Source organism: Salvia hispanica, chromosome 4 (assembly GCF_023119035.1).
Source record: "Salvia hispanica cultivar TCC Black 2014 chromosome 4, UniMelb_Shisp_WGS_1.0, whole genome shotgun sequence".
NCBI classification, from domain to species: Eukaryota; Viridiplantae; Streptophyta; class Magnoliopsida; order Lamiales; family Lamiaceae; genus Salvia; species Salvia hispanica.
The window spans coordinates 41,348,937-41,360,251 of record NC_062968.1 but is presented as its reverse complement, the minus strand read 5'-3'; the positions used below and the strand labels follow the sequence as shown (position 1 = coordinate 41,360,251).

At 38.8% G+C, this 11,315-nt stretch overlaps 2 protein-coding genes across 3 annotated transcripts; both read left to right on the top strand.

The window, feature by feature from the left end:
• Positions 1-906: 906 nt before the first annotated feature.
• LOC125223216 (putative zinc transporter At3g08650) lies at positions 907-6,470 on the top strand. 2 transcript variants are annotated; one of them, XM_048126249.1, is made up of 6 exons: positions 907-1,178; positions 1,886-2,544; positions 3,694-3,978; positions 4,578-4,706; positions 5,189-5,286; positions 5,433-6,470. In XM_048126249.1, exons 2-6 carry the CDS (start codon positions 2,098-2,100, stop codon positions 6,244-6,246), a joined length of 1,773 nt encoding a protein of 590 aa, XP_047982206.1. In that variant the 5' UTR covers positions 907-1,178; positions 1,886-2,097; the 3' UTR covers positions 6,247-6,470. The 2 variants fall into 2 exon arrangements, with proteins under 2 accessions (XP_047982206.1, XP_047982205.1); XM_048126248.1 differs by having other exon boundaries at positions 1,877-2,544.
• Positions 6,471-7,081: 611 nt separating this feature from the next.
• LOC125185626 lies at positions 7,082-8,398 on the top strand. Its single transcript, XM_048082184.1, has 3 exons — positions 7,082-7,173; positions 7,253-7,690; positions 7,762-8,398. Exons 1-3 carry the CDS (start codon positions 7,089-7,091, stop codon positions 8,286-8,288), a joined length of 1,050 nt encoding a protein of 349 aa, XP_047938141.1. The 5' UTR covers positions 7,082-7,088; the 3' UTR covers positions 8,289-8,398.
• Positions 8,399-11,315: the final 2,917 nt, after the last annotated feature.

Here is an 11,315-nt window from a genome sequence, read left to right as displayed (position 1 = left end):
GTTGACGGACCTCAAATGATATTTTTAAAGTTCACGATCCTAAAATAATAGTTTGAAAAATTCGTGGACTAAAAAAAATATTCCCTCTATTTTTAATACACTACGTTGAAATAAGAAAAATCACGAAATATTATCATATTATGACAGATTGACGATTTTACCTTTTTATTGACATTTTATCTACCATTTATTGAAATTCGTGAGCTTTTAATCTCATTCACTCATTATAATATTTAATGATGTATGAGATTGGTCTTAATTTTGGAATGAAGTACTATATGCATTTTAACATTAATACTATTTAAGTTTATTTAATACTCTCACCGTCCCAGATAATTCGACCCAGTATTCTATTTCGGACCATCTCACATAATTTGTCTCACTTCACTTTTATCATTTTTGGTAGTGGACTTCATATTCCACTAACTCATTCTTACTCACATTTTATTATAAAACTAATAGTTTAAAAGTAGGACCCACATCCAAACTTTTTTAACTCACTTTTCATTTGATCTTTTAAAACTCGTGACGGGTCAAAGTGTCCCAAATTATCTGAGACGGAGGGAGTAGTACGTTTTAAAATTAAAATATAATTCACTTTATATTATTTTAACTATTAGATCTGCTTCTGTAATGAATAATGACTTTTTGTAATGAATAATGACTAACATTTAGTTTTAGTTTGGGATTGATTAGTTAGCAATTGATACGAGTCAGGACCCGTCCCCTACATACACACTTGATAAAACTGTCAAAGCGAACAAAATTACGCCTCAGATATTGAGTAACAATAATTATCAACCAATGTGCCATCTGTATTTTGCACGCTTTAGTGGTATAAAGTGAGTGTCGTACAAATAAATAACAAAATCTTTTGACTTCTGCTTTACATGAATCAAGTCAACTTTTTTATAACAAAATCATCAATTATGGAGAAGAAGTAAAACCCCCAAATCTATCAATTAATTAGGTTTAAGAATAAGCGTAGAAACAATGAACTGACCACGGTTTTGGCTTTCACAAACGAAAATCAGTTTCTGAATTACGAATACAAAAATGATGGTGATGGTGGATAGTGCTTGAATTTTGTTTTTATTTTCAAGTGCATTTGCCATCTATTGCCATCATCGTCACCATCAACATCCATTAATCGGTTGTACGGATCCAAATTGCAAAAGGTTGGTTTTCCTCAAAATCCTTCGAGATATTTTGTGTGTCTTCTGATGTTTGGTGGGGTTTTAGCATTTCATGGTAATTATTTGTATTTTGGCTGTTTTGAGCTTTTGGGTGTTCATTTCGTGACGATGGGCTCAAGAATTCGTTTGTTTCTGGAACTAATCAAGTTAATAATTTTGTGGCGGTGCTTTTTTGTTGCCTGGATTGGATATTTGGTGTTCACTTTTCTGAATTTGTGTGGGTCTTTGGGGTTTTATGATTCTTGATCAAGCTGAGACTGGGAAGATGCTTTTCATCAAAGTTGGTTGCACTTGATTACTAGTTGATTCTATAAAGTTGTAGCCAGGTTAAATTGTTGATTTGTTCTACCAAAATTGTGATTTAAAAGGGAACCAAATGCCAACAAGCTATAAAGTCAAATCAAGAAAATCGATAAACCCTGTTATAAAGGAGCTAGTTTTTTATGCTCCAGTGATCTCCTCTGTAAACAGATATTGACTTCTATCTCTTTGGCTCCCTCTCTCTGTCTCTCATTGTTCTTCTTCCGATTGTGCAATTATTGTTCTTCAAGATGACCCCTCTGTGAATTCAGTATTATAGAAAACTAAGAGGATATATGTGTTCGAGGATTTTATTGTATGCTATACATCTAACTTGCTTGTGAATAATGATTGTTCCTTGCTGAATCTTTTACTTTTAGCTGCATCAGGGACAGTATAACCTAATTCAACATTCGTGTGTGCAAGAGCAGTAATTGGAAATTACTAAGCTATAACTGTGAAGTGCCGTCAGCCTGGAGTATAATTTTAGTTCTGCTCACTTGGCGTGCTAGAGGACACACCAACATAATACCATCTGAATACCATCTGTTATTATGTGCATATGATATTCTAGTGATTTTACAGTTTGAAGCGCAAAAGGATGGGCTTAAAAGTGAACCTGCTTCTTTTGGTATGTGTCATTGTTGTAATATTTGGTCATAGTATAGGAGCCGAAGAAGATAGACACACTTTACAAAGGGTAATAACTGCTCCGCGGAGGAATGCAGAAGGTGGTGTGATAGATGGATCTGGTACTGAGCATATTAGTGATGAAATGGGGGGGTGGCAGGACGGAACTGTTAGAGTCTCAGTGTCAACAGTTGCAATTTGCACACTGGCAATGGCTGCAGCTACTGGTTTGGGGGCTCTCCCTTTCTTTTTTATGGAGCTTGATCCTCAATGGGCTGGAATATGCAATGGAATGGCAGCAGGAGTTATGCTTGCTGCAAGCTTTGACCTTATACAAGAAGGACAGGGCCATGGAAGTGGCAGTTGGGTTGTGTTGGGTATTTTGTCTGGTGGTGTTTTCATCTGGCTCTGCAAGAAGGTGAATCTCTTTTAGTGTTATAAATTTATATGTCTGATCTGTCTGTGGAGTTGCTGTGAAATGCCTCTTATGAGTTACGATCATGATGTTATCTCATTGGTAGTTGTTCTTTTTGTATATTTCCTTATGATTTTCGATTGGTGTCTATTCTGCTTCTTTGCATGCAGTTTTAAATTTCGATTACAATTTGTCATGTTAACTCTCCGGGGCCCTCTTTTGAAACCATGGATATGGTATTATCTAGTTGGCTGCAGATTCTTATGTCTCCTTCGATCATTTTTTTGGTTTTGTAATGGTTGGTTCCTATGTTTTAAAGCTTTGAGTTGGCAGGCTAGGTGTTTGGCAGCAATTTAATATTTGAGTTTCTCCCCACTCTTCTTTTCCTTTTGTTTTTCACTTTTTTTCTTAGCCTATTTTACAAGTATTCCCTACACATGCTTCATCTTTAAAAACAAACTGCCTTTCCTGATATTCCTCTGATATTATGTTGCAAATTTCATTGTATTGTTGGCTGTGGTGACAATGTTATCCAATGCTCACACATGCTTGAATGGTCTCATGTCATTTATTGAAATGCTAGAGGACATGGTCTTTACTTTCACAACATGAATGATATATTCAGAAAGAAAGATGATAAATTGATCCCATCACAAGTGGCCTTAGCCCCTTTTCCATTATACTATGGTTTGTGCTATGGGCCTATGGCATCCATGTGAATGGAATTGTGTATAGATTTTGTTTTATTCTTTCACTGGTTTAATGCAAATGTGGTCTGCAGCTGCTTTATATCCTTTCCTATGAATTCAGACTCTATATTCTTGCAAGAACATTATATCTAACGACCAGGTCTTTTCTTAAATATGTAATAAAATATACGTATTATTTCCCTGCCCACTGTTCAATTAATTCAAAAGCAGTTGGTTCTTGCCTGTTTCCGTTACTCTGAAATCACACAGAGTGCCAAACAGTTGTAGTGCAAAGGTTTTTAATTGGTAGTCTATAGATATTCTATAATCAATTTAATAAACCATTCTAGAAGAAGTTTACTAACAACATTTCCTGGCATTATTTGTACTTTAGAACTGCTGCTCTTCTTCCTTTATTTGACTGGTAATATATTCTATTGTCTACGTGTGTATTTTAACTCAGTTTCTTGAGCAATATGGTGAAATGAGCATGCTGGACATAAAGGGAGCAGATGCAACTAAAGTCATTCTTGTTGTTGGAATCATGACTCTTCACTCTTTTGGAGAGGGATCTGGTGTTGGAGTTTCCTTTGCTGGCTCTAAGGGTTTATCACAAGGGATATTGGTGACATTGGCTATTGCTGTACATAATATACCTGAGGGCCTGGCTGTTAGTATGGTCCTTGCGTCAAGAGGAGTTTCTCCGCAGAATGCCATGATATGGAGTGTGATTACGTCACTACCACAGGTAATTAGGTCTGATTGTGGATAACTACGTATATTTTACATACCTCTAGTTACAAAATGAAATTGAGTCGATATCCATAAGCTATTCCATTTGGAACATGGGACAATTAATCAATACTACATCCATCCTAGAAAAATAGCACTTTCTATTTTAGGAAACTTTTTTTTATCTTTAATTAGGTGGGACCCATTCTCCACTTATAATACTTCAATCGCTTTTTCTTTATATCTCTCTCACTTTACCAGTTGTGCATTAAAACCCATGCTGTTTGAAAAGTTTTTATTTTTTAAAGGACGGAGGTAGTATAATTTGGAACCAGTGATTGTTGATTCTTTGGGACTGGATCTTATTGAGACAACGTAATGGTAATTGATAATATCTCTGGTGAATTTTCAAACTATCACTTGCGACTACTTGGCTTCTCCAGATACACTGGATACTGGAAACCTGTGGTACTTATTTTGCTCTGTGTATGGATGTGTGTAGAGGTTCTTTCTTCTTTTGTGGGGTTGGGGGAAGGGGTGTGGTGTAAGAGATTGTTACAATCTTATTTTTTTTTAAATTTGGAAATTAGTATCTTATCTAGTTTGTTAATGCAGCCTCTTGTAGCGGTTCCTTCATTTATATGTGCTGATGCTTTCAACAAGTTCTTGCCATTTGCTACTGGATTCGCTGCCGGTTGTATGATTTGGATGGTTATGGCTGAGGTCCTCCCGGATGGTTTCAAGGTAAAAATAGAGAAACATATTTTGAATCTGTATAAGTTAATGAAGGAAGAATTCTCTTTCAGCCAGTATTGCTGGCATATACTGTTATTCATTTTCCTTTTCATTCACTATGAATTATGCGTGGCGTCGAAAGCTAGACTTTGTGCTTCTGAATACAAAATCATAGTAGTAATTTACATGTCTTCCAGATTAAGCCTTTTCATAGAATTTGATTGTCTATAGATAGAATTTCTTTTGGTTCTATGATTGTGGTACTTACCCAAAAAATATTGATAGACTAATGAAAAAAAACTTCCCTTATTGATGTCTGTTAATTCTCCATTCTTTATGGGCTGAAAGAATATTCCTCACACTTGTCAATTTCTATCTAATGACAGTGTTACTTGTACATGTTATATGAAAGAACTGGGACTGATCACAACGTTAGAACTTATCAACTTGGGTTTTTTATTTATTATTTTTTATTTTCCCCTTATTTGCAGGAGTCTTCCCCATCACAAGTGGCATCTGCAGCTACGCTTTCTGTGGCATTTATGGAGGCACTCGGTGCTCTGTTTGAGCATTTCAGCCACAACTACAGGTGAGACCACTGTCTGCTAGCTAAACATTGTCTGTAATTTGTGTGATGACATGATGCCGTTTTCTTTCATTTACTTCTTCTCTTCCGGGGTTAATGGGGAAATGACAAAATAATGTACCAAATTTAGCATGGTTTTATTTTTTCAGCCAAGAGGATGCTTCTGGCTTCTTTGTTTCTCTATTATTTGGCCTTGGTCCTTTGCTTGGTGGTGTAGCCCTTGTTGCATTTTGTCTTGCATTCCGGCTTCGGCATGCATTTCTTACTGGTATGGCCTCTGGCATAGCCTTTGTCCTCGGGGCCTGGCGACCCCTCCAACTACTCGTGTCTTCTAAGATGGGGTTTCTTCCACTCATGTTTCTTCTTGGGGTCGGAGCAGCATTCATCCATGTACCTACATCCATTCTCACGAATTCTAGACTGCACAGGAAGACTTCAGCAAACACATTATCTTCTGTCACTGGTGTCACTGTAAGTGCGCTCACGCTTCAGTCGGTCCTGTCATGTGCAGCAGTCGCCCTCCATGCTCTCGCCGAGGGACTTGCATTAGGTGTAGCTGCACCCAAAGCTTACGGGCTCGGGAGGCACATGGTCCTTCCGGTCTCCCTCCACGGGTTCCCTCGTGGCGCAGCTGTGGCTAGCTGCATCTTTGGAGCGACCGATAGTTGGCATGCTTCCCTCTTATCCGCTGCCCTAATCGGGATTGTGGGGCCATTATCCGCCATTGGAGCGATACTTGCCGGGATTGATTACAGCGGGTTGGACCACGTGCTTGTGTTTGCATGTGGAGGGCTTTTCCCGTGCTTCGGGAGCACGGTGAAAAGAGCGGTTAAGTTGGATAAACGAAAGAGCCTTTTTGGGGTTGTCGTCGGGGTCGTGTTCGCTAGTGTGTGTCTAACGTGCACGAAGCTCGTGTGTTTGCACACACCATATTGCAACTCAGCTCCTGAAGCTGTCAAGTGATGGCATGATTCATCTTTATACAAGAAGACAAAAACAAGAGAGAAGAAACATAATTGTAGAAATGATTTCTGAGCAGTGTACTCCACATTCGTTACTGCTGGAATGCTGCTTATTTTTGTATCTTTAGTGTTTGTTATTTACATATTTTCTTGGAATTGATTGAAGTTAACGCTCATACCTCTGATTTAAATACCTGCTAGTAAAACGAAATTGTTGCGTCCTCAGATTCAGTTTTCACGTTTTGTAAAGCTTTTAGGCTTTTGTAATTACAAAAGGATTGAATATAGCTTTATCATTACTTTATGACATATGATCTTCATAACTTCTAACTTCAATCTATTAATTGAATGACGCCTGTGATTTCACACTTTAAGAAATTAATGGAACATTAACCACAATTAAATTAGTACAGTATATTCTAGAAAGGAAAAAAAATTGCAATGCGACTTCTATCGCAGAATAAGCATATTAGAAATCTACAATTATACTCCATATTTACTAACATTAATTTAATGATCACAAGGATTGCAAGCCAGTTGCTTGTGTCAAGAATGCCGAATTTTGATTTGAAGTTATTTTATTGAATGATTATTGTTATATTCAGTTTTGTGAATAGTTTGATTGCAAGATGGACATATTGTGGCCTATTGAATTCATCAAAGTATTTGAAAATTAAAGGATAAGATGTCATGTCCTAATATCAAGAAAAAGAAAGTATTTTAGGTCAAACAGACAAAGGGAGTTATCCACCTACACTTCTTCCTCTTTGTCTTTGTCATTGTGGTTTATAAATATGGATACGCTAATAATCATCAATCATTACCAAAACAAGACACTTAGAAATGGCTATGAAGATGTGTTTTCTCCTCTTTGTGTGCTCTGTCATTGGTGTTTTTTCCATTGCACCACCTGCTTCTCCTTTAGATGGTATGACTACTTTTTTTCTTATATAACTCTGCATCTCTCTTTCCTTAGTATTTAACACTATAACATTTTCTTAATCAAGGACTCCTTCCCAATGGAAATTTCAAAGAGCATCCAAATGCGCAAGACAAGAATAAAACAGTGCTGCCCAAATGGGAAATCAATGGAACGGTGGAGTACATCTTGGGCTCGCATGGCGTTCGCCTGGGCAACGGGGCGTCCGTATCCCAGACGGTCCTCGTGAAGAACGGGTCCGTGTATGCATTGACGCTGGGTGCGTCAAGAACTTGCGCACAAGACGAGGTGCTGAGGGTGTCGGTGGCGGGGCAAACGGGCGACCTCCCGTTGCAGACGCTCTACAGCAGCAACGGAGGCGACACCTATGCGTGGGGATTCAGGGCTTACTCAGACTCCGTGAACCTGTCTCTTGGAAACCCCGGCACGCAAGAAGATCCGGCCTGTGGCCCTCTTTTGGATGCTGTTGCCATCAAGGAGCTTTTCCCTCCAAGGCCCACTTTCGGTAAAATAATAAAAAAACAAAACATCTAATCACTCTCAAGTTTAACTATTAAGTATTTATGTTGTTTGTAGTGAACCTGGTAAAGAACAGTGGTTTTGAGGAGGGCCCTCATGTGTTGACGAACTCTTCCCATGGCGTCCTCCTCTCGCCAAAACAGATAGACTCGACCTCCCCGCTTCCCGGCTGGATCATTGAGTCTACAAAAGCTGTAAAATTCATAGACTCGGAGCATTTCAGTGTCCCATATGGAAGAGGGGGAGTAGAACTAGTTGCCGGGAGAGAGAGTGTGGTTTCCCAAATCATCAGAACGCTCCCGAGCAAAACCTACACTCTCTCGTTCGTGGCTGGAGATTGCAGGAATGGGTGCCAGGGATCGATGATGGTTGAAGCATACGCTGCTCAAGAGGCAATGAAAGCTGCTTTCAAATCTCAAGGGAAAGGGAATTTCTCCACTTACAGTTTCCAGTTCACTGCAGAAAAGAATAGGACCAAGCTTACTTTCTTCAGCTCCTACTATCATACCAAGATCAACGATGCGGGAACACTTTGCGGCCCTCTTCTCGATCAAGTCCGCGTTTTCCCTGCTTCCATCGTTTAATCAATCAGTTAATTAGTTGCATTACTAGATTTATATACTACCAGCCTCATACAAGAGACCCTATTGTAGTTACTAACTACTTAATGAATTGAATAGCAAGATCTTCTTCATCACATTTTCAAATACACAACAATAACATGAAATATAAATAGTACAAATCAGCAAGTAAATCAAATGGATGAGCATTAGAGTTACTTATAACTAAGGCTCATCCTCTCTTACTTGTAGATTTATTAAAAAAAGTCAAAGAAGCAATAAGATAAACTCCAAATCAAACAAAATTCAGTCAAGAAATTACCACCTACCTCCAGGATAGGCATGACTTTTTAGAACTGTCCCTTCAATCATGAGACAAAGGCAAAATCAGCACATAAGAAGTCATTGCTGAGTTCAACAACGAAGCACTTGTTGTGGAAAATAGGGGGAAAGCAAAAAAAAAAGGCTCTTTAGGGCAAGGCAAGAAGGATGATGGGTGTTATCACATAGAAAGGAACTGTCAAAAGTTCCCGCGTGAGAAAAAAGAAGGAAAACACAGAGAGGAGCAATGATAACGATGAGCGAGCACGTCCGTGAAAGACGAGACAAACTTTACCAACCAAACAAGGAGTTGGATCATCGACAGTGAGGCAATGATCCATGTCACTTGAGGAAGGAATGAGAAATTGAAGGTTACTCGAAAGTTGTTGGCATTGGTGTTAAGAATCGGAGTTCCGGTTCAATCTAATAACCCAAAATAGTGATAACAAAGACAAAAGACAGAAAGATAAATTGGACAATGGACACAAGAATTTACGTGGTTCGGTCAATGCGACCTACGTCCACGGCCGGAGGAGAAATTTCACTAGTAATGTGGGGATGATTACAAAAAAGGCTAACACCAATATTTTAGGATAATGGAATTAGAAAGCCTAAGCTACAAAAGAGAAAAAAGAAGGCAGAAGCTTTGAAGCTTTGTTCTGAAGTAGTAGTGGTTGCCCCAAAGGCATTCTCCCATGCTCCTTTTATAGGCAAAATGGATGGAGAGAAAGTCCACAATGTGTGCTCCCAAATATCACGTACACACTCACAAATCTCCACATATATGACTTGCATTTCAGCAAGAAATAAGGAGCCATAATCTTCAGAAGACAAAGTTGCTATGCCTAAGTCAAAAAGGTAAGGCTAAGCATTTAAGGCATAGCCACCCTACAAATCTCCACCTTGACTTAAATGCAAAATACTAGTGAATTTTTATCACCTCCGGCAAAGCCCCAACGGGCTAATTCATCACTTCTGAAAGACCGATCAAGTCCAAGCATTGCTTGAACTTGTACACCGGAAGGGCCTTCGTAAACATATCAGCAGGATTGTCCTTGGTGTTGATCTTTTGAACAAGGACTTTCTTATCTGCAATGACATCACGAATAAAGTGATACTTAACGTCAATATGCTTAGTCCTCTCATGATACATCTGATCTTTAGTCAAATGAATTGCACTTTGACTATCACAAAAAATGGTAGTAACGCCTTGTTGTAGAGTTAATTCACCGAATAAACCTCTCAACCATAATGTTTCTTTGATTGCCTCAGTAACCGCCATATATTCTGCTTCGGTGGTAGACAATGCCACCACATGTTGTAAAGTAGCTTTCCAGCTAATTGCACAACCTCCAATACAAAATACATAACCTGTAAGAGACCTGCGTTTATCGAGATCACCGGCGTAGTCTGAATCTACAAAACCAACCAATGTATTATCATTTCTACCAAACTCTAAACAAGTGTTAAGAGTACCCTTCAAGTATCTGAGAATCCACTTCACCGCTTGCCAATGTTCTTTTCCTGGGTTAGCCATATACCTGCTTACAACACTAACAGCTTGTGAAATATCAGGACGAGTACAAACCATTGCATACATAATACTGCCAACAGCCCTAGAGTAGGGAACTCGTGCCATATAATTCTCTTCTTCTTTCGATGTTGGTGACTGAGCAGCAGATAGCCTGAAATGGCTAGCAAGAGGAGTACTTACTGATTTGGCATCGTGCATGCCAAATCTCTCCAAAACTTTCTTAAGGTAATTCTCCTGGGTCAGGAATAACTTACCAACTCCTCTGTCACGTCTAATCTCCATACCAAGAATCTTTTTAGCTGCTCCCAAATCTTTCATCTCAAATTCACCACTTAACAAGGCCTTCAATTGATGAATTTCTGCAAGATTCTTAGCTGCAATGAGCATGTCATCAACATATAACAATAAATAAGTGAATGAGCCATCATTCAACTTCCGGAAGTAAACACAACTATCATACTTGCTCCTGGAGAAACCATGACCCAACATAAAAGAATCGAACCTTTTATACCATTGTCTTGGAGATTGCTTTAATCCATATAAGGATTTCTTTAGCAAACATACCTGATCTTCCTTTCCTTCAACTTCAAAACCTTCGGGTTGCTTCATATAGATTTTCTCATCTAATTCACCATGTAAGAACGCCGTCTTGACGTCAAGCTGTTCTAGCTCTAAATCATACATGGTCACCAATGCAAGTAGTACACGAATAGAGCTATGTTTAACAACAGGTGAGAAAACATCATTAAAATCTACACCTTGTACCTGACTGAAGCCCTTTGCAACCAATCGTGCTTTATACCTTGCATCCTCAACACCTGAAGCAACTTCCTTCTTCTTGAAGACCCATTTGCATCCAACTATTTTCTTACCCTTCGGCGGCTGCACAAGAGTCCATGTACCATTTTTGTGCAGAGATTCCATTTCTTCATTCATAGCTACCACCCATTTGTCTGAGTGTGCACTTTGGATCGCTTCCAGATAAGTGGAAGGTTCACCATCTCCACCTGTTTCTTGTGCCACTGTTAAAGCGTATGAAGCTACATCAACGTACCTTTGTGGTAGTCGAATCTCTCTTCTTGGTCGGTCTCTAGCTATGGAATATTCTTGTTCCTCACGTTCATCTTCAAAGAGAGCTGGATCTATTTCATTTTCTCGACCCGTCCCTCTAGTAGAAGAATTTTGAGAAGAATCTG